We start from the raw sequence: 24,515 nt of genomic DNA, 5'->3' as shown, positions 1-24,515 counted from the left end.
CAGACGAAGCTTCTTTTAAAAACATTAAAAATCTTACCGATCCCAAACTTTTGAGCGGTAGTGTATTTTACAGTGTATTCCTGTGATGACAGCCGAATTTTCAGTAGCCATTACTCCAGTCTTCAGTGTCACATGATCCTTCAGAAATCATTCTAATATGCTGATTTGCTGCTCAAGAATCTTTATTATTATTATTATCAAAGTTGAACACAGTTGTTTGTTTGTTTTTTTGTTTTGTTTTTTGACTAATTGAACATTTCAAAACAGCAGCATTTTTTTTTATATATAATTTGGATACTTTTTTTTTTTTTTTTTACATTTCAGGCTTTACTTCAGTTTAATGCATCCTTGTGGAATAGAAGTATTAATGTGTACATGTGTGACTTGTGAATGCAGCTAAAATTTATTACAAATTTGATAAATTTTATTCATAAATAGTCCCCCTTTTAATCTAACTTTCATATTTTTCATATTATTATTATTGAGTTCCGAGTTTTGCCACTGCAAGCACCATTCACATTTTCTTCAGGAAATGTACATTCTAGTTATTATTATTTTGTATATTGCTTTTCTGTTGATGAACTGACCATTGTGATTCATAAGTGTCATCATGCTATGTTGTGTGGTGTCGCCACCTGGGGGAAAAACAGTAGACATTTGTTTTGTAGCAGTGTTGTGCTTTTCACTTCTCTATCTCTTTGTGTGGCTTCTGTGTTTTCTTGTTCTTTCTTGTCTCTTCCTTTTTCTTCTGGCTCATGTGTTCCACTCATAGAAACTCAGATAAGCTAAAGACTTTCTTTATAAACTAAATTAAATTAAATTAAATATAAACTAATTTAATCTGCCTTTTATCAAGTAGAAAATTGAAAATGCAACTGGTAATATTAGGAAGAAGAGGGGTGTGGGATTGGGAAAGACCAAAGCAGATTCAAAATCGACGCCACATCTCTGATAGTCTATTTTGATAATAATTATGTGACAATGTCATGATGCAGAAATCTTAACTTAAGCAAAGTATAGTGTCATCTTTCTTTTGACTTTTGGAGTGAAATATGAACTAGACATTTTCCTTGAGCAGTTTAGTGAGAATCAGTGCAGGAAATCTTGATATTATGATCTCTTTAGATGCAAACTCCTCAATCACTGATACAAACACGCTCCCGTTTACTGTTTCTGTCTCTCTTTTAAACTCACAAACCCACTTACAGTCTCTCACTCCTCCGCTGGTTTGGACGATGGCTTCTGGTTATCAGTTGGAAGGCAGGCACAGAGAGACCGGTGTGTGTGGCATTGCATGACAGGCCAGGGGTCGATAGCATTACAAGGCGTGTGTGTATGGCCGCACATCCGTGTAAGAGTGTGTGTGCCTCTTGGCTGCCAGTTTCCTGTGTCTGCATTTGAATTACAAAAGCAAGAGGAGCTGGCATGAAAATAGAAAAATGTTTATCTGTTAGCCTCTCTCGCCTCTACGTATACACACACTTCTTACTGAACTGAGCGAGACAGGAGAGTAAACGGTCTGCAGCTGAGACCAGAAATGGGTCAGAGCGTCCTTCATGGCTTTTCTTTGCATCTTTTCATTTATGGAATATTTTGGCGTGAAAAAGTGGATGTTAACATAGCGCTTCCAGATAACTTACATTAGGTTAATGTAAATAGCCAAAAGATTAAGACTAATTGTTCAGTTTCTAATAATATTATACATAAAACAGTTTGGCTTAACATATTCTGTGGAGGTGTGTGATTTGAGTTGGTTTTTGAGTTTTTTTCTAAATGTAGAAAAAAAATGGAAGGCCATTTTGATTCATTCATGATTTCTGAAAAATCTGTGAAAAACAGATTTTGCTCACAAACACAACAAAAATTTAGCTTATTGGAAATGTTTTCTTTTCCTGAACACAGGTGAGACGGCTATAAAAGAAGTCCCTTATATTAGCCCAAGTAGACCATCACTGGCACTGTACAAATACATTTGCGTATATGCAGTGGCACACTGTATACCTTTCTTCAAAGCACTGTTTGTAAATCACATCACAGGAAAGCAGTTGACCTGCATGGAAAAGACTGCTGAGCTACTGCAGCTCTGTCATGTCAATCATCATATGTCTTGTTTTCTGTCTGCTGTGCAGGAGAATCAACAATCAGCATTTGAGCATTCTGCGTATATACATTTAGGCCACCTCTATGCCATATTAGAAATATTGTGCCAGTGAGTATGTACGTGCCATAACAAAACCTGACATTATATAGACTATTGCAAGTGAAATATTGGATGTGGATACTCTAAAAAATGTGTTGGCTCAACAAAAAAGAAAAAGGAAAAATGCAACAGTTTGCATAAAATTTAGTTGTGACAACTTTGAATGAAATTGTTCAACCAACAAACTAAATTGAGGTATAGGAATATAATAATTTGTAACACAAACAAACAAACAAACAAACAAAAAAGTCGCTCTAAATACTTGAGTTGTAGGCTGGGAACCAATTAATCTCAGTTAAAATCCACAGCTATCATAGCACATGTTCAATGTAACTTATTTAGCATGTATATTTTTGAACAAATAACATATTACTTGAAATTGACATTAGCGCAGTCATCACTAACAGAGTCAATGTAGTGTTTACCATGTCATATACTCTTCAGCACAACGATAACCACAAAAACTTCAACATAACAGATACTCTTTTAAATGTAAAACTTAACAGCATTAAACACTAAACCGGTCTTTCCCTTCACTAAAACCCAAATAAAATAAGGCTTAATTTCAACATTTATTCTCCTAATCCAGTCCTTTGCGAAGCATGCTGAGAACTTGAAATCCACTACCCGATTTCCAAAGACAATTTCATTAAGTTATGTCCAGTTAATTAAAAAAAAAAAAAAAAATGATAATAATAATAATTGAAGCTTTTGCTGTCATTATCTTAGATTACCTTTGCTAACACTCAAAGTTTAAAGCGTTAAAAACTTGATTGAATAATGATTTAATAATACTTTTAAATGTAAACTTTAGTAAATCTTTAAATATCCATGTTTCGAACTGTACATTATAATGTTGTGATGGCCAAATTTACTTAGCATTTGAAATGATTGATTTTAGTGTTTTATTTATTTAGACTAAACTGTATAGAATTTGAATATCAGACATTTATCCATTATATTTGTTCACACATGACCGTAATTATCCTCTGTTTGCATTTTAATATCGGTGCATCCCTATACACAACATTTAAATTGTTACACTTGATTTTTTTCCTAAAACATATTAGTGAATGGGAATTCATGAGGTTCTGGATCCCTCTTTCTCTAGCAAATTGATCCCATATCTGATTCCATTTAGCTTCCTCTTGCTCTCTCTCTTTTTCTCTCTCTCACACACACTCTAAAGAGGCATAGGTAATTTATGGTTTCTTAATCCATACTCTTCATTAATCATGTCTAATGAGTGTTGTGTTTTTGTGGAGTGTCATATATTGAATGCATTTCTGGATGAAAATGGTGAATATCTTCTCATTATTTCTATTTACCCCCATCCCTTTCCTGTCCTTCTGGGGGGTTCTCTAGAGTTTTCTATTACGTATGCAAAATGCACCCCAAATCTCCCACCTCTCTCTAATCCACCAAGCACACAAAGACTGTTTACACTGTGTGTGCATGTTTGAATTGTGATTACACTGGAAACAGTTTGAATTTGATGTGGGTTTAAGGATTAAGGTTGTGTCCGCCTGTAGCCAAGGTATGAGGTGCTGTTGCCAGGATGCAGTGTGTGTGTGTGTGTGTGTGTGTGTGTGTAAATGTGTGTTTTATTTGCTTAAACGTGTGATTGTGTGGGCATGGGAGCCGTTTTCTTTGAGGAGGCAAGGGAGGCGGTGCCTCTTAAAAACATTGGATGAGAAAATAATCAACAGTACAATAATAAAACAAGAAATAATATGGAATATGAGAAGAAATATTGTGCAAAGCACTCATCTTTGTAACACTGTCCAACAGCAACACCAGCAGATGAGCTTTCAGAGAGAGGCAGCGTCTCTTTGGCTTCTTGAGCATTATTTTCTCATAGATGCCCTGAAGCATGAGGGGAGGAACAGACAAAAAGTCATGTGAGGGAAGGCAGTGCCTTCATAGCACATGACTGGCTTATTACTCAGTCAATGCAACAATGCCCACCTATCATGATTGCAACCGGTCCATAATTCAGCCTGATTGGGAACTGTTTTGTAGTTGGTTTTAATGAATATAGTGTTGGTTGCTTGTTGATATGGTAGCACTTTATTTTTCAGTCCTGTTTCGCATGTACATATTATATACTTATTGTATTAATAACTGGGTAATAACCAGAGACTTTATATACAGAAAGACTGTGCACTCAAAGTCCTATTACTATGAATGGGAGAAAGTGCAATGTGCAATATGGCGGAATAAATCCAACCTTCTAAATAAAAGAGCCAATCACTGTTTGGAAAGGTCATCGCATCACTGCAGCTGCCGTTAGAAGCTCTGGTTCCTAAAGAAACATGAGACTTGCCCTTAGGACTGCATATGCTGTTCAGTTAGCCCAGAATCAGTGTAAACAAATCAAAGTCAGAACATGAATTTATATTGCACTAAATATTGCTCTTCCTTGACCAAAATACTCAGTTTGACTTGGGACTAATTTAATTAGACTTCAACACAAAGAACATTCTAACTGGATAATGACATTTTTGAAAAAAATCTTTAAATATATAGTTCTAGTTATCATTGTGGTAATGGTTTTTTACCATTTTTCATTGAATGAATCAATGAATGAATGAATATGGTTAAATATACATAAAATAATGGCAGCATTGATTGTCAGAAATGTATCATAAAAAATACTATGACAAGGTATATTTTATAACTTTTAACTATGGCTGGGCGATATATTGCATGCGATTGTCACGCGCATTTCGTCAGTAAAGCCGGTTCCCTGATTACCGCGAAATCACCATCACCTGTTTTCAAATGGAGTGGCATTTAATAGACAGAGCGTAGTTCACTGACAAGATACGCAATAGGGCTGACCGATATATCGCACACAGCAAATTTTAAAGTGTTGAATTCACACTCACAGTGTCAAAATTAACACTTTTTCGGGGTTTATATAGGTCCACACTAAATAGAGTTAAACTAACACTTTAAATAGAGTTACTTTTTTTACACTTGTATGGAGTTAAAACAGCACTATAAGTGTTCATAATTAACACAATTATTGGAGTTTTTCCCCCTCATTTACACTATTAGTGTTACAACCATACTGCTAGCATTAAAACTACACTAGATGTATCAACACCAAGAGAGTTCTTTCCACACTAATATTGCGTTCATACAAGCCCTGATTTGTCATTAAATGTAATCTGTATTCAGTTGAACTAAAAACACAACGTTTGCATTAAATAACAGCCAATACGTTGTATCAGTTTGAACCTTTATTTTCAAGAATGACACGTCTTAGACATAACAGTTGAAACAAATTCATCATCAAATTCACCCATATGAACTCTGTAGGTCAAAAGACCCATAGAACTTCAAAATGTTAGCAGTTAAACATACTCTTTACTTCCAGTATCTGTACTTTAAATACATGATGCTCCAAAAAAATTGTCATCAAATGTTTGTCAATGCTTCCAATGCAATTCCTTTACTTTGGGAGACTCACTGGTAAGACCAACATCAGTGTTGTAGAGTGTAGCAGGAGGATAAAGATAAAAGGACCTACATAGCAGGTAGAAACAGTAGACGAAGTTCGATAGCACTCAAGGAGCTGGTTCCTTCAGAAGAGATGAGGTGCTTCTTCAACCACAAAGAATTTGTCAATCCTGTCCTTGATCCTTCTCAGTACCAGTAGGAATGGCTGGTGGCCCTCCCTCCAACTGAGATGGCCTTCAATACTGGTGCAGGACTGTAAACAGCAAAAACAAATTACATTAAACGAGACTGGGAAAAAAAAGATAATATTTGCAAAAATAAATGCATAAAAACTCAGTACTAGTAATGTTTGATGAGAATTGTGCTTTAAAGGGATAGTTCACCCAAAATAATGTCGTTCCACTCCCGTAAGACTTTTGTTCATCTTTTAAATACAAGTGAAAATACTGGAAGATTTGTCCATTTGATGCTTTAAAAAGTTCATAAAGGGATTGTAAATAAAAAGGCAAAAGTTAAATGTTTACATAATGCAAATCTTCAGAAAATACGGAACAACTTAATTTATTTGGATTCGTTTTACGATCTCTTTATGAACTTTTTGAAGCATCACAGTGGTATTGGTATACTGTCAATGAATTGACAAATATCAGATTTCATTAAAATAACTATATTTGTATTTTGAAGATGATCCAAAGTCTTAGGGTTAGGAATGTCATGAGGGCGAGTACAAATTAGATTTCAGTAAATTAACCCCTTAATAAAAATAAAAGCTGCACTCCACACATTTTTATGTCCTTATTGAACACCTGACTCAGATCAGCTCATTTGCAGGGAGTTCCATGAATTGAATTGTGGGTCCCCATGCAGGATGACTGAAAACCACTGCATTATGGTATTTACAACCATAACCATAATTTCAAAGTTCATAACGACATTGCAACAGTATTGCAAGTTTTACCTTATGGAAGTGCGCAAGTCTGTCTTATAGTCTTCTTTCTTGTCACTGGATTATTTTTTCAGGGAGTCATGGACAATCTGATTAAATGACAACATTACGGGTTACAACTTGAGACTAGTAAAATGATGGAAGGTAATCATTACAGAAATTAATTGTGAAAAACAACATGCATACCTGTTTGCCATCACATCTAATCCGTCACTGGCCTTTGTTTGCTGGTTTTGCGCTGCTGTATCTTTATGGTCAGACAAAGAATGAGTACATGTGCTGGAGGTTGAGGATCTTGTGTGTGACTAAGAGAGAAAAACAAAATTTAATGTTTCATGTCTATAAAAGTCTTAATTCATACAGGGCTAAAGATAAAACATTTACACCATATTATGGAGACCTTAAAAGAATGCCTGAAGTGTTAAAACATTAAAGTATTAATATTTACCATTCAATTCACATTTATTTGTGTAGCGTTTTTTTTTTTTTTTTCTTCTTCCCACAAAACATATAGTTTCAAATACCAAATACCATCAGGATTACCACCAGACATCTTAAATTTAAATTGGTTACTTAAATTTGTGTCCTCAGTGTCTCTTTTTTTTTTTTTTTAACAATATCATAAATACAGAAATTTTTTTTTTTTTTTGCAAACTCAAATAGCAAACCTGGAAACAAGCCCTGTGGACTTTAAGCACGACTGCTATATGACTGGCTTTAGTTAGTTATTGTCAAAGCCACAGCACTTACCTTATATGCGAAAATCTTGAAATGCACCATAATGAACTTTCACCGGCAACTTTCACTTTCAGCGAGAGCTGTTGATCAAGAAAAATGCAAATAGTTCATTTTAAATAAAGTCCAGCGAACAGATGCAATCAGAAGCTCAATTTGTCATCTCACAAGTTATGTTAAAGTGAGATTGCAAAATACTAAAGTGACGAACGATTGCAAATGAAGCGCGCACGTCTCTGGTTCTGGAACGGGTCTCTCCATGCGTGGCCAGAAATATAACCGCGACGCGGTTTCACTAGAATTCGAGCGCGGGGTGCAGATTCGCGCCTAACAATGCTTCACTTACACGGGCCGAATGAGACAAAATATGAGACAAAGTGCATATTATTGCCTAAATTTGCCAGCACAAATATTAGAGCCTCATGAAGTGGGAAATAGATGCTGCGTTATTTACGTTAATTTGTTTTAGCGCATTTAACATGAATCACAGAAAATATTGTCTATTTTTCAGTCCAAAGTCTAAAATATCGGCGTCAAATGTGCAAATTAATCAGCATTAAATAGACTTACCTTAGTTTGGCTCGTGTCGGCACGGTCTGGCATGCAATCAAATCATAAATAATGTTAGCACTCAAACAATGTGTTGGAACTTAGGAATGTAAAATAAATGTGAAAATGGACAGAATTAAGAGGTAAAAGAATATATTATACCTGTTTGAGCACTATCCGCTCCTCGTGCTCGTCTGCCATTAATCCAAACGGAAATAATGTGCAACGACCGGAAATAGGATCAACTCATCTCCAGTGTCAATTAGTCAACTCGCTGAAATAACACTGACTCTGAACAATGGTTTACACTGTAAGTGTTGATGTCCTTCAAATCAACACCAGAATCAACACTTTTCAACACTGGAAAATTAACACCATAAAAACAACTCTAAACAACACTGGAAATGTTGCTGTGCATGTGATTGTCACGTGCATTTCGTCAGTGAAGCCAGTTCCCTGATTACCGCGAAATCGTCATCACCTGCTTTCAAATGGAGCGGCATTTAATAGACAGAGCGTAGTTCACTGACAAGCCACGCAATATCACGTTCATTATCGCAGATGAATCGCCTTCAATGATGAACGTGATATTGCGTAGCTTGTCAGTGAACTACGGCTTTGTCTATTAAATGCCTCTCCATTTGAAAGCAGGTGATGGCGATTTTTGCGGTAATCAGGGAACTGGCTTTACTGACGAAATGCGCGTGACAATCGCATGCGATATATCGTCCAGCCCTACTTATAACTGTATGTTTGTTATATATTGTTAATATACCAAAATTTGCCTTTACTTAAAAATGCATTATAACCACCAAAATAATGCAGGTGGCAAAATGGAAAGCCACGTGATGAATCCGAGTTCATGGTGTTAAGGGTCACACAAAGACAAAGTATCATGACAGTGACACACTTGACTAAAATAATGCTATAAACATAAACTAAATTTAAACAGGAATTGTAATACCCTAATGTACATCACTGATAACAAAAATAAGAAACAAAACAAATTAAATAATATATAATCATATGTAATGTCATACAGGGACTTCTGGGAATGTTTTTGTTTTACAGTTTTTTTTCACTGTATATCATACGGTAATATGGTATTTAAAATAAATACAATACAATTACATATAATGTGATGTTAAACATTTACAAGTTTTTATCATATATGGTCAGGTAACTTACAATTAAAAGTTTTTTTCACTCTAGTATTTTTTTTATTATTACAAACAGTTTTACATTATAGTCTCTCAGTTAATATAAAGTCATAAAAGCTGCATACTTTTTCAGATAAAATATAGCATTTTACTGTTGCATGCAACTGCTTGAAATGTAATAACTAGAAAAGTGAAAAAGGTGGTGCAATGTACACATATTTGTGTCTATGAATGCAGTTTTGCACAAGGTCGTGTGTATGTGTGTGTGAGAATATGCTCTGTGACTCTTGGCCCTGAAACACAAACATATCAGAGGCCACCCTCTGCCCCGATAATCCTTTCAGATAGAGGTGATACACACACACTAAAGAGAGGTAATTAATAGTGCCACAGAGCAGCTCTTATGCACAGAGGATTGGATGAAGGAGGGGTCGCCTTTTTTTCTTTTTTTTTTGTTCACCCTGTCAGTCTTCCTCCCTTTTCCGCCGCATTTGAGCACAAGTGTGATAACAAGAGCTCAAGGTCAGGGGAGGGGGGCACAGCGTAGGTGTGACGGTGGGGAGGGTCTTCTTAAACATCAATTTGCATGAGATAGCAGTAATAAAAAAGTGTAGAGAAGAAAAATAGATGGATAGTGAAAGTACAGTTGAGAGGAAGAGAGAGACAGAGGTTAAAGGACAAAGAGACGAAAGAACAACAGGAGCATAAGAAACACTGATGGAGAAAGGGGTAGTTTAAAAGCAGGAATGTGGAAAGCTGGTTAAGCAGAAATTAATGAATTTTTGCATTTTCTGAGGAAAATGTGCTTGTTTGTGCAGTTAGCAATAGTATGTAGTAAGTGGTTGTCAGTGTTTTTTAGCACACTGATGTATAATTGTAGATGTAGAACCAGATCTTCTCATAACTGTTCTTGAACATTTGCATTCTTCCACAGATGTGGATGGAACAGCCTACTAAAATCCTCAGAAAGTGCAGAGTCTACAAGGGGAAACAGTTTTAGCTTTTAGAGAGAAACCACAAAATAATACAAAAACTCTTTTGAGTTGTCCTCACTGGTTACACATGACAAAACAAAAAAAAAAAGTATAATCCCTGTTTGAAAACAAATGACTCGTATGAGATGATTCTTTTTAATTAATCAGTCATAAAGATTTTGGATCTAATGAGAGGTCTGTTTGAATCAGTCTATCGACTCATTCACTGACTAAGCTGGAGTTGATCCTGACTCACTGAACTACAATTTTGTCATGCTAAACTCAAAAAAGTAAAGAACTGTGTACTGTTATGTGTGCTTAAAACTTCTAACGTGTAAAGCAAGAGCAAGTAGAAAAGATATACATGTTTGGGGTTGGTAAGATTTTTGTAATATTTCTGAAAGAAATGTCCTATGCTCACCCTTTTAAAAAAATAAAAAATATCGGTAATCAGTAATAAAAAAATCAGTAATACTGTGAAATATTATTACAATTTATTAAATATATTAAAATTACTGTTGTAAAATTGTTATTTTGAAGTGTAATAGCAAAGCTGAATTTTCAACAGTCATTACTCCAGCCTTCAGTGTCACATTATACTCCAGAAATCATTTGAATATGCTGATTTGGAATTTCTTAATATTATCAATGTTGAAAACAGTTGTGCTGCTTAATATTTTTGTGAAAACCATGATATATAAAGATCAGCATTTATTTAAGATGTTTTGTAGTACTATAAATGTTTTTACTGTCACTTTTCATCAGTTTAACATATCATTGCTGAATAAAAGTATTTCTTTCAAAAAAGAAAAAAAATCTTACTGACCTCAAACTTTTGAACTGTACTCTACATTCATAAACTTCAGAGTTTTGTTGTTGTTCTTTTCAAGGTTCTATATTTAAAACAGAAAAATGCATGTAACCAAATAATGGCATTTTTTCATTAGCATTTTTTATGGAGAAAGGGCTAATAATGGATTAAGGAACTGTAACAAATTGCTTTGTGGAAGCGAAATTAAACCTAAACCAATTAATTACAATTCCCATACCAAGTTGGTGGTTTCTAGGGTGTTATGTGTGGTTGCTTGGTGGTTACTTATTGTCCCAGGTCAAAAGAAGACTTCAAGTTTCTCGTTGATATTCTAGTTCTTAGATATGCCTCAGATTCCTCCTTTAATGTCTATGGATTTTTTTTTTCTTCTTCTCTAATTTTAGCATCTACCAGGCAATCGCTTGGAAAAGTAACAGCATATCTCTCCTCAACAAGCCAAGTGATTCGAGGTGTCATTTACGTCCAAAGTAAATACAGTACAGCATGAGTTATCCTGAAGTATAATACTTACAGTAAGGGGTTTGATCAAAACTCTATGCATGAACAATAGTGATGCTTGATTAGCAAATATCACTAATAAAGGGCAGTGAAAGGCAAACCGTGCAGTGAGTTTGGGGGGTTAGAGCGAGTGAGCGACGGAGAGAGAGAAGGGTGGGCGTCTGGGGGGTAACCGGTGGTGTCTTTGTGATGGAGATGGAGCAGTCTCCAGCGCTGAGCTGATAATGACCAACGGTTCTAATAGCATTCACCCCTCCACCCTTTAACCACTGAAGCGGAAAACGGACAGAAAGAAAGAGAGAGAGTGTGTGTGGAATGGAGGAAGATATGTTTAAAATATGACGTAGTGGGATCGCGTGTGTCCTGGCTTATTGAAAATGCGCGTATACGAGTGTGTGTGTATGTCTCGACGCCCCCTTGAGGAGACATTAAAAGACAATATGTGTGTAGTATTCGGGCACGCACACACACGCACACAAACATGCTCGCACCAGTCGGCTTACCCTCTTTATCGTGCTGTATTTACGGAGGGCGATGGAGCGTGAAACGCCTTTGGGCTCCCCGGGACCAGATGGAGAAACACACACACATACACACACTCCAAAGGCGGCCTTATCACCAGCGCATTACTGGGATTTATTGATACCCTCGGTAATCACTCCCTTATATCACCTCAAAGAAAAGAAAAATATACAGATTATATGAATGTCTGTGAGAAAGAGTGGGAGGAGGAGACGGAGTGGATGATGGGAGAAAGAGAGAGTGAATGGGGGTCATCATTCACTAGCGAGATGGGAAATGTAAGTGAGGTTTATAATAACATAACAGAGTGAAAGGAATCGAGTGAAGTAGAGTAATATAACGCAGGTAGTCGGCTACCGCTGACATACACACGCTCACAAAGGCCACAGCTGAGGAACCGAGGTGCATTCACACACTTGACATGAGCGGAGTTGTATTCTTGTGTGTGTTTAGAGACTGTTCTGGTAGTGGTTGCGCCCAAATTCATGTCACCCTAATTGGAGGTTTCTTGACCTGACTGCTTGTTAGCTTGTCACACAGTAGATGCTTTTGCTACAAATGGGCATATCAACCTTTGTTATTATGAGTTTTGCAGCCGGCCAAAAGACATTTGCAGAATGTCAAAGCTGCTCTTTTCCACACTATGAAAGCATAAAGTAACCAAGGGCTGTCAAAAATGGACAAAAATGAACCATAAAGTATATAAAAAAGATCAGTTTGACTCGTTCATTGTTGGAAAAAAGCCACACAGGAGTATGAGTAAATAATGACAGAATGTTTATTTTTCTGTTAATTATATAATTATAGGAGGCCTTGGCAAACTTTCAAGAGGGCCTCAAGTTGACTTAAAATGATTTAAAACTAACAAAAAAAAAAAAAAAAAACATTAAAATATGCTTTTCTGTAATGATTTCTAGACCAAGACAAGTCCTGTAAATTGATCAAATCTAATGTGATGGGCATTTTTATAATAAATATAGATGTTTCTAGTTATGCCAAACTATTAAATATTTTATTGGGTCGAAATTGGAAATAAAAATATTTATTCAGTAAGTCATGAATGACTGGAAGAGTCATGTAAATTCATTTGTTAAAACGGTCAGCAGTGTCGTTATTTTGGTAAGTTGTTAATCATTCTCTTTGTGCTCCTAACTCCATATCTGTTTGTTTCTTTGTAGACCACTTTGGGACCTCTCTGCAAGTCCAGTGATCCAGAGGCCTGCAAGAAACCTGCCTACTGTTATAACTGCTCTAAGAAAGGACACTTTGGGCATGTAAGTGGATTGGCCTCATCCATGGTCATCACATTTCACTTTTGCTTTCTGCAATGGATAACAACCACAACAACCCCTCAGCAAAACTTATATACCACATTTCCACACATAAACTAAATAAAACCCCTGCTTCATACCTGTGCTGGCCCCTCATCACTTCAAACTGCTCTGTTTGTCATACTGAAACCACATTTTCAAAATGTACGATTTACAAAACAGCTGATGTTTTTTTTGTTGTTTTTTTTAATGCTTGGATTTTTCACCAACTTACTCCTAACTTTGGCATTCTATATTTTTATGCACTGCTAAAAATATTAAAACTAAAGTATACAGTGTGTGCACAATTATTATTGATTTAAGTAGATTAAGTCACAATTAAGTCAATATTCTGATCGTATTTTTTTTCCCCAAGCACATTCTACCAATTCCAAACCACATCAATTTTAATAACTATTATTAAATTTGAATATAATCATTTATAAGTCATATATAATTGTTAATTGTTAGGGCTCAAAGTGAAAAAAGCCTTGTATTTAGTTGTGCATAATTAAGCAGATTTTCTTTTACAGGTAAAATAGGCAAAAAAAAAAAAAAAAAAAAAAAGATTTAACTCACTGAAAAGTCAGGGAGTATTAAATGCCCATGAGAAGGATGCAATGCTATAGAGATTTAAAAATGAAGGCCTTACCATTGGACAAGAAATGCTCACACACACAAAAAAACAGGTTGAGAAGAAAAGATATTAACTGAAAAAGACTTTAAGAATTAGCCTTTCGCCGAGCCCCGCCCCCCTTAGTTACTGTTGCTTTGTCCGACAAGCCGTGGCGCTGTCACTCCACACGCAGTGAAAAATACATCGCGGAACAAATAGGACACTGACCACACATCGACAGACAAGACAGAGCAGGTTACTTATGATATTAAACAAAGTCCCAGCTTTCAAACCGTGTAGTTATTAAAGAAATTCAAACAATAACCATTTTATTGCTCTTTAATGTGTCGTGACCATGATCGTGACAGATTGCTGTAGATCCTCAGCTCAACCGCTCGTAAAAACGATCATCTCTTCCTATTAGTCCATGAACATGAGAATGAATGTTGTTTCAAACGCGGAAAGACGTCAATACACACCATTTTTCAAGTTTAACTCCACTGAGGTTAATCTATTTAACTACTGGCTGCTTTGTCGGACAAAATGGCGGATGTGGCGTTCTGATTGGTTAGATCGCTTGTCAAGCAAACTCCCAGCGAAAGGTCAATAATGGTGAAGAATTAGGTGTGAAACCTTTAGACTCTAGTGCCACCATTTTTTCAGAACTGCAACCTACCTGGAGTCTCCAGAGCTTCAAGGTGTCAGGATCTCAGAATCATCCTGAAACATGACCCCCATTTAATAAGAATCACAAGTGACTCTTGAGGGACCAGTACCACTTCCTCTTGTACCACTGTGTGAACAATTTATCTTCCAGAATCTGGCAGCAAGTTTTGGGAGTTCAATTTAAGTCCATCTCCTACCCTAAAAGGTCCATCTTGCTCATTGTTAGTAGCAGCTCACACCATGACTCCCTCACCACCGCTGCTGTTGTTTGACTTGAACTGGTGGTGGTACCTTTAAAGGGGTAGTTTATCCAAAATGAAAATTCTGTCATCATTTACTCACCCTCACGTTCTTCCAAATCTGTATTAATTTCTTTCTTCTGCTGAACACAGAAGAAGATATTTTGAAGAATATGTGCAACCAAACAGTTATTGGGGCCCCATTGACTTCTATAGTATGGAAGAAAAAAAAAATACAATGGAAATCAATGGGACCCATTAACTGTTTGGCTACTGACATAATTTGAGGGTGAGTAAATGATCACAGAATTTCCATTTTTGGGAGAACTATCCCTTTAAGTCACTCTCTACTGCCCCAATGAGCATTTCGCTGTCCAATGGTCACACCTTAATTTTGCAGTTTCTATAGAATTGCATACATTTAATAATTTCTGACATTTCAGTGTGTTAAATCTCTTTTTGTCCCAATTTAACTGCTTAATAATGATGCACATCTGAATACAAGACGTTTTTCACTTCCAGTCCTCGTTGACAATTACATATCACTTATAAATGATTATATAGAAAATTAGTAGTAGTTATTCAAATTGATGTGGTTTGGAATTGGTAAAGTGTGCTTGGGGAAAAATATGGTCAGAATATTGATTTGATAATTATGCACGCACTGTATTCATTACCATTCAAAAGTTTGGGGTCAGTGAGATTTTTTGGAAGCAAAGATATAGCCTACATTTATTTAGCAAGAGTGCATTAAAATGACAGTAAAGACTTTTACAAAGAATTTCAAATCATTGCTGTTCTTTTGAATATTTATCATCAAAGGATCAAAGGTTTTTTTTTTTTTTTTTAGTTTCCACAAAAATATTAAGCAGCATAACAATTTTCAACATTGATAATAATAAAAATATTTCTTGAGCATATTAGAATGATTTCTGAAATATATTCAAATAGAAAAAAAATAAAAAAATAATTAATGATATGAGATAGTGAAATGTGTGTTTTCTGCAGGAATGCTCTCAGAGGAGGATGTATAACGGGACGTATCCCACCCTGCCATTTATTACCTATTATGACACAACAAAGGACTTCAATTGCCGGGAGCACAGAATTAAAAAGAAGGCCAGAGGTTTGTTGGAATCTTTCTGATAATTTGAATTGATAGACGCTGATCAACCTACAGCTATAAGGGTATATGTGTCTCTTACAGAACTCCAGGATGCCGGATTGATTTCCCCTGACGGAGGCGGTTTCACATCTACCCCTCAACCACCCAGGAAGAAACAAAAAACCAGCCACAAACAGTCTCCATACCCACACAGAGCTCACACAAACAACCAGGACACGCCGAAGAGGCACATCGCACACACGCCCAAACATCATCCACAAGCGTACCAACAGAACACACACTTCAGTTTCAAGCACAACTCACAAACACCAGGGAACTACGGCAAAGGCTCCCCTCAGAGCAGGTTTATACCACAACAGCAAAGCCAGAAGGAAGCTAAAAAGAAGAAAAAGGGAAAATCTGCAGTTACAGTTTTAGATGAAGATGCAGACTTTCCTAGAGGTGGCAAAAAGGGCCCTCACATGAATAAGCCCTTTGGAAAGGATAAGAACGATAAAAAGAAAACAAACAAAACAACGAAAAAGAAGGAGAGGAAATTGAAGAAAAGAGAGCAAAAAGCAGCAAAAGATTCGTCCATGTATCCCTCTGATGAAAACCTTTTTCAGATTAAACAAAGAAATGTTAGAAAACGTTAATAAAAAATGCCCAATTACGTGAAAAGGACTTCAGATGTTCTCTCACCAATTTTGACTTTTTCAGGTTGCTTGGTTGGTTTTGGTCTGTCGTCTTATGTCCACGTTTTCATGTACAGTATTAGGGCTTTTTTAGGATTGTTCTTGGAAAGCAAATCAATTGAAGTGCTGTTGAGTATTGTGAATGCGAAGCATTGATTTTCTGATTTTAGAGGATTCAAACGCATAATACACACAAATTCATTAGGAAAACAAATACATATTGAAATTGTAAATTCACTGTGTCAGTGTTTGGTGTATTTCACTTTCACAGTAGTGTAAAATAACTCTTAATTGCTTGGCTGCATTATACAATGCTTTTCATGTACTAAACTTGCATTGAAAAGTGCTTAATTTCAAAAAATGAATAGGTTTAGCAAACATCAGTTTTTTTCAGTGAATGGGGGAAATGCTTGTACATGATGAGCATAGACTTCTCTATTTTATGTACATGCTGACTTATGTAAGATCATAATTAAATTAAAGTGTTTGTTTTGATATGTTATTTGAGATCTTTATTAACATCTTTTTTTTTTTTAAAGGAATATCCAGGTTTTTAAGGGAAAGTGTGTGATTTTAAGCTGTCCCAGCTTACAGGGTTAGTTCACCCAAAAATGAAAATTCTGTCATTTATTACTCACCCTAGTGTCTTTCCACACCTGTAAGACCTTCATTCATTTTCAGAACACAAATTAAGATCTTTTTGATGAAGTCTGAGAGGTTTCTGTCTCTCCTTAGAGATCCAACGCAACTACCACTCCAAGGTCCAGAAAGGAAGGAAAAATGCATTAAATTACTCCGTGTGACTCCAATGGCTTAAACTCACTTTTTTGAAGCAACGTGAGTGCTTTGTGCAACAAAAAAAAAAAAAAACATAATTTACCACTTTATTTACAAAATAATATCCAAAGCTCGTGAATGCGTGTCGCTGATCAATATTTTGTAAGTGCTCTTTTTTCTTTCTTTTTTTTCGCAAACAATGCACTCACGTCAGAGTTACATGGAGTACTTTGATGTCTTTTTCCTACCTTTCTGGACCTTGTTGCGTTGGATCTCTATGGAGAGACAGAAACCTCTCAGACTTGATCAAAAAGATCTTAATTTGTGTTCCGAAGATGAACGAAGGTCTTATGGATGCGGAATGACGTGAGGGTGAGTAATAAATGACATTTTTGGGTGAACTAACCCTTTAATGTGCAAAGAAAACGAAGACACCGATAGGTTGATTTTGTTAAAAGTATGAACAGACTCTGTGGTGCCAACAAAAAATTCCTCTGTTTATTTTAGCATCCCTCCAGCTTAACTAAATATATGAGTTTGGGGGAGGGACTATCTGTTTGGCCAATCAGTGGCAGTGTTTTGAAATCCAGCCATTATTTCTGAAATTTTGTTTTATAAAATAAAATTCACTCGTTCTGTCCTTTTCTGTTTTTACATTACATACATCAGTACACCAGTTGGTGGTGACGAGTGACTGTCTTTATGAGTGAGTCATTTAATCATTCACTCAACCGATTTGTTTAACAATGCTGATTCATTCAGGAATCCAGCTTCGATGTTTTGCTCAGATATGCTTTAATGATGAATTCTGCTTTTGCTGGTGGATCAAAATAGATAAATAACTGGCGATATTGTGCCTACAATGTTATGTTCCTCAGTATGAGCTTCTTGTTTATTGAACTTGCAATCATGCTGTTCATCTGAGTATTAGTGCGGCTGTGATTACCTGCAATCTCATTAAAAATCTGCCTGTTGAACTAAAATCTCACTTTTAGACAAAAATATGTGCTGGACCTTTCTCCTCTTTCCTGTGATTATCTTCTTGAGCTCCAGGTGTTGTGTTCAGGGCTGTTCGGCTTTGAAGTAATGACAGGCAGAAAACAGCTGGTTAAGTGGTTAAACCATTACCATTTCCTTCCCTTTCCCTATTTTTCACTTTTTAAGATCCCACATTCCTCCTTCTATATAATTCCTCCTTTCGCATTCAAGGGTTGTTTTGTTAAGAACATTGTTTGAGCTCCAGAAAAGTACAGATTTGTTCAATTGTTCTGTCAAATGTTTTTCTGCTCCACAGGACCGTCTCTCTCTCTCTCTCTGTGTGTGTGTGTGGACGTCGTGAAAATGTGTGCCATCAAGCTTTTATTGCCTGAAAAGTTTTTCAACAGTAAAACAGGAGAGATGATTGCTTAAGCCAAATATAAATCCAACACCAAACACGGCAATCCAGCCCACATGCAGAAAGAAAAATCCAATTTTTTTTCTCTAAAGATTTGCAGACAGTATGTAAACTCAAGGGTCCCCCAGGGCTTGGCTGAGATGAGTAAGAGATACAGTACGATGTGAGTGAAGAAACAGTTTCTTCACGATTGTCACTGTTGAAACTGAATTTGGTTGTTAGTCACACAAGATCACTCACACTGATTTACTCTGACTAATTCCTTAGAAATGATTAATCAGGCTTTTTACTGGCATAGTTGGCCACAACACATTCCCAGTAATGTGTCTCAGAACTTGGACTGAACATACAGCTCTCAAAACAATAGCAGTCATCCACTTAAGTGTAATTATTTAACCATACTCAAGATCATTTTCATTTCGAGGACAGTGTTTGCCCGTAAAATCTTTTTTTTAGGTCATGATAGTAAGTTGCGCTTTCTAGTTTCCTCTTGAAACTAAATTTGCCTGCAGATCTGAATCTTGCTTCCACCCCTGTGGTCCATTTCAGCTGTATGTGACATGTCTTTTTCATTAGTCCAGTTCTCAGCGCAGACCAACTGGGGCTTAATAAAAGCTATATATATATATATATATATATATATATATATATATATATATAATGCACACAGGCTAAAAAAACATATTAATATATCTATAAATATAGCTTTAAACTCAAAGTCAAAATATAATGAAAAATGAGAAAAGTTTGTGGTTAAAATAGATGTTAGTTTTTTTTACAGTACTTTTTTATGGTCCCTGCATATGTGCTGATTGCTTGCCAGAAAATGTCACTCAGTGCTGAGCATGGCCAAGTTTATGGAAACCATGACACAGATGGAGTATGAAAATTAAAAACAAAAGACATGTCCTTTTGGTTTGAACTAAAAGTGTAATTGAGCAGTGTTAATTTTATATACTATTGTATTTGTTAATATTTTGAATTAGCTTTGCTTTTTATATTTTCAGTTTTTTTATATTTTCAGTTTTTTTTATTTTAGTTTAAGTTTTTTTTAATTTTTATTACTTTTATTTTTTTTTTCTTTTAATATTTCCATATATCTTTAATTTCAGTTTTATTAATCATAGTACTTCAAGTTATTTTGTTTTTCATCTAATATTAAATCACTAATAATTATCCAGTAATAGATGCTGATCATATTTATTGTTTAAAACTCAGTCCGCTCAAAACGTTTGACAGATATCAACTCACAACACAATAACTTATAAAAACTTCTTATTCAGAACTGCATGGTTGATATATATATATATATATATATATATATATATATATATAATTTAAATATATAATATATATCCATTGTAATACACAGCAAAATCTCAGTTAAATCAACTCTGCTCAGAGTACATATGGTCCCTCTGTATGTAGTGTTAAAATAACACTGAAACAGAGTTAGTTAATGAGATAATTAAGTGATTAAGTGATGATTGAGCATTAGTGATGAACACCTGCTGTTAACAAGCATAGAAACACAAGAACTACAACTGACTTCCAGCCACAGCCTAAGATGAACTCAACTGAAGATAAAAGACATTAAATTTCTAAGATCTGATTAATTAAACAACTCCACAAACAGCATATTATCTCATTAACTTTAACTCTGCTTCAGTGTTATTTTAACACTATTTAGAGAGGGACCATATGTTCTCTGAGCACAGTTGATTTAACTCGGGGGATTTTTCTGTGTACAACTGTTACATCCTCTTTCTGATGGCTGGGATGATGATAAATGCTTTCATTTTATGGAATGTTATATATGTGTGTTTGTTGCTCTATCACCCTCGAGTGAGATATAAATGTGGCATAAATTGAACTTGATTAATTTTCAGCATTCTTAGAATGGAAGGAATGCTTGTAATATTAGTCTTTACAGAGTCCTGATTCTGCACTTGCATTAAAGTCTTAAATCACATTGATCATGTCAACATTTTATGTTTCCACTGCCTTGTAAAGAAATACACATAAAATGAAGGCCTTGGTTTTTATTGACCCAAGTGAAAAATGACGTTTAGTCAAGTTTGTGTGTGATCTGCACAGCATGAAGTAGTTGGGATTTGTTTTTATCAGCTTGTGTCAGCACAAAGTCTTTAACCTATGATGTACTAATAACAGCACATCAGTTTGAGACCTAAATCACTAAGAGAAGCTCAACAGAGTTCTTTGCCATTTTTCTCCTGCGGCTGCACACTTAAGAATCTCAGACGTTGTAGTAGGTTACCCAGATATTTTTGCCTCCAGTATCATGAAAACTGCATTTTTCAACATCCTTCTCATCTGACATACTGCTTTTCGCATACTAGGGAAGTATGAATATTTGTACGGTGGGAGAGAGACTGTCTTACAGGGTTCCCACGGCCATGGAAAACCTGAAAATAACATATTACAATTCTGATTTCCAGGCCTGGAAAGTTTTAGAGGGAAGTACATTACTTTTTCCCTAGTTATGCTCCTCTCTAAAGTATTTCATCAGCTCTTTGTGAGTGCTTGTGTAGAGTAAACTTGCCCTCGGTCCAGTGTGATAACATCGGTCTCCTCTGTCTGTTGAGGATCTTATTGGAGATATTTGCACACTAATTTGTACTCTAGTATAATTTGTTTAAATTCACTGGTGGTAAATTCCCTTGCTAATGTCAGAACACAGCCTGAACACATCTCTATTGACAATGCTGTATTTGTAGTTTGCATTTCCATCCTCTCAACAGATTTGGGGTTGTTTGATTTAGTACACTTGGGAGACATCCACTGTTATTATGTTATTTACTGTCCATACTAATCCACAGCGGGCATGTAGAACGCAGGGCTCAGAGCTGTTATTAAGTATGCTTAGTACTGACATTCCTCTCCAAATCCCCATACTTCTGGATGAATCTCTGTCGAATTTCCAGATATCTGTTTCTGTCTCTTAAAAACTATCCACGAAGGCTGTCAGAGGTTTGTCTGCATTTAATGTCACTCCGAGATTTCCTCCAAGCAGTCACTGAATAGATTTCTCTCTATTTACCAACATGAAGTATAAGCAAATGTGACTAGTGACCACAAAACACACTATCGTGCACTCGCACGTATAGATACATGTCATCTAAATCACTGCACTGCAACAGGTGTGTAGCCGACAGTGTGTGGATTAGGAATGTGTCCGTTTTATGCTTGTAAATCAGAGTAAAGCCCCTCTATACCTCTCCTTCCTCCTCATATTGTAGTTTCCAGACAAAAGCTAATTTTCATAGAGCGCTCTCATTGCAGAACACAAACAACATCAGTGGTGGTCACTCGGTCTAAGTACATCTAATAAAAAGGGGAACTGATTAAATTTCACTGCCAGTAAGTGGAGTTTTTAACTTAGTAGTCTTTCTTTTGAGGGTTTTAAAAAGTGCATACAAAGCTGCTGTGCACTTAAGACAAATTATGCTTGGTCTTAAATCAGACTCAGTCATAGACTATCCATGTTTTTCATTATATTAGTGGTATTTCTTCTGAGTATTTAATCCATTCATTTCTGCTCTTCCTTTCGTACAAACCTCAAACTTCTGTGATGAACTCAAACTCTTACTGTAAATCAATATGAGATTATCTTCCATCACAAGCCAACAAATTTGGCTTGAGATAACTGTAATGACCTCAAAATGGTCTAGGGGACATTCAACCCAACAAATCCACATTTCCTTTGTGAAAAAGAAGAGTCCTTGGTTGTACTGAAAGTGCGCTGATATTGTACTTCAAATCTTGAAAGGATATTCTTAAAAAACTGTAGGCTATTTGCAGATAATTGAATATTAATTCTAGGGCTGACCAATATATGGCATGAGATTGTCACGTGCATTTCGTCAGTAAAGCCGGTTCCCTGATTGCCGCTAAACCGCCATTACCTGCTTTCAAATGGAGCGGCATTTAATAGACAGAGCCGTAGATCACTGACAAGCTACGCAATATCACGTTCATATTCGAAGGCGGTTCGCATGCGATATATCAGTCAGCCCTAATTAATTCAATAAAAGGCAACTTCAGCAGAGACTACACTCTCATGACTAAGTGTGAGAACACTTTCAAAAAGTGCACTTTGTAATAATGTCAAAATAAAAGTTTTACTTTAAAGTACATTTTAAAGGTGGGGTAAGTAGATTTTCAAAAACGCTGTTGGACATTGTTGATATTTGAAATCAACCCAAACAAACCCACCCCTCTCTTCATTGCACAGGCTCCAAAAGGCTCCCTCCAATCCGAACCACCCTGCTTTGAGTTGGTCTTGAACCCTGCTGGCAGGCGAGGCGAGTGCACAAACAATGATGTTAAACACTACATTATCTAGTGGTCGTCAGTGCGCAGTGGTTTACCTGCACAACTCTCACTAGCTGGCCACTGTTACACACGTAATGCAAGAGTGGATGTCTGTTTATCACAGCTGACAGGCAACGAAATGGTTCGTGACAAATAAAACAGATGATGAACAAACGACAAGGAAGCCCAAAAAATTAATGTACAGTACACTAGAGTAAATACAAACAAGAGTTTGTTGTTAGTCGCCAACAGCACAACGGCTGCAGACAATCATGACACTCAAACCCAGTGTTACTCACATGTGAAGTGGAATCAAAGCAGCCTCCACGTCTGTTTTCAGGTTTTTCTAATATAAACGTGGGTCCTAAAGCGCTTGCCCAGTCATAAACCGTAATTCCAGTGAAATTCTTTTGAACTATTTTGTATTGTGTCTCCTCTCTCTTTCTGCAGTTTTTTTTTTTTTTCAAATCTCCCTCTTGCTCATTCTGTCTCCTCGACCATCATACATGCCTAATGCTGATTGGTTACGCATTTGTTGTTGGTGTCGGCCCAACTAACTTCCAAACAGTGTTTTTGGAAAAACTACATACCCCACCTTTTAAATTGTGATTGAATAATCTTTTGTCATTCTTTAAAGTATTATTTTTTTTATTGACTAACATACTAAAGCACATGTGGTAATTTTACCTGTATTGTGTTATTAGATTACATTTAATATATTTTAAATGTAGGAAATTGCAACTTACTGCATAACTAATAAGGAAATACTTACTGCATAACTAAAATTACTTACTGCATAACTAATAAGGAATTACTGAAGAACTAGTAGGCAATTCTTCATTAACACTGAAGTCACTACTGTTAACTACTAAGGAGGATGTGTTAACTAATTAGTATGTAATAGAATTTTATGATTATGTTAAGTAACAGTTAGCTAATCAATAACTAATGAATTCTGTCATACCTCCTGAAGAATTACTATTAATTATTTACTAATTAACATTCAAGAAATACAAATCCGATTCCAAAAAAGTTGTGAGACTGTACAAATTGTGAATAAAAAAGGAATGCAATAATTTACAAATCTCATAAACTTAAATTTTATTCACAATAGAATAATAGATAACATATCAAATGTTGAAAGTGAGACATTTTGAAATGTCATGCCAAATATTGGCTCATTTTGGATTTCATGAGAGCTACACATTCCCAAAAAGTTGGGACAGGTGGAGGCCGGAAAAGTTAAATGTACATAAGGAACAACTGGAGGACCAATTTGCAACTTATTAGGTCAATTGGCAACATGATTGGGTATAAAAAGAGCCTCTCAGAGTAGCAGTGTCTCTCAGAAGTCAAGATGGGCAGAGGATCACCAATTCCCCCAATGCTGCGGCAAAAAATAGTGGAGCAATATCAGAAAGGAGGTTCTCAGAGAAAAATTGCAAAGAATTTGAAGTTATCATCATCTACAGTGCATAATATCATCCAAAGA

The 24,515-nt window shown here is 35.9% G+C and overlaps 1 protein-coding gene across 1 annotated transcript in view; it reads left to right on the top strand.

Moving 5' to 3' along the window:
- zcchc7 (zinc finger, CCHC domain containing 7) overlaps positions 1-18,253 on the top strand; it is a 64,567-nt gene extending 46,314 nt beyond the window's left edge. Inside the window, exons 7-9 of the mRNA XM_067404404.1 lie at positions 13,063-13,158; positions 15,724-15,841; positions 15,923-18,253. Coding sequence (XP_067260505.1) covers positions 13,063-13,158; positions 15,724-15,841; positions 15,923-16,476 — 768 coding nt within the window. The 3' untranslated portion in view covers positions 16,477-18,253. The remainder of the gene's footprint in view (positions 1-13,062; positions 13,159-15,723; positions 15,842-15,922) is intronic.
- Positions 18,254-24,515: the final 6,262 nt, after the last annotated feature.

This window comes from Chanodichthys erythropterus, chromosome 12 (assembly GCF_024489055.1).
Source record: "Chanodichthys erythropterus isolate Z2021 chromosome 12, ASM2448905v1, whole genome shotgun sequence".
Lineage (NCBI taxonomy): Eukaryota > Metazoa > Chordata > Actinopteri > Cypriniformes > Xenocyprididae > Chanodichthys > Chanodichthys erythropterus.
Note: the sequence above shows the minus strand (reverse complement) of the source record. Positions and strands in the feature narration are given on the sequence as shown.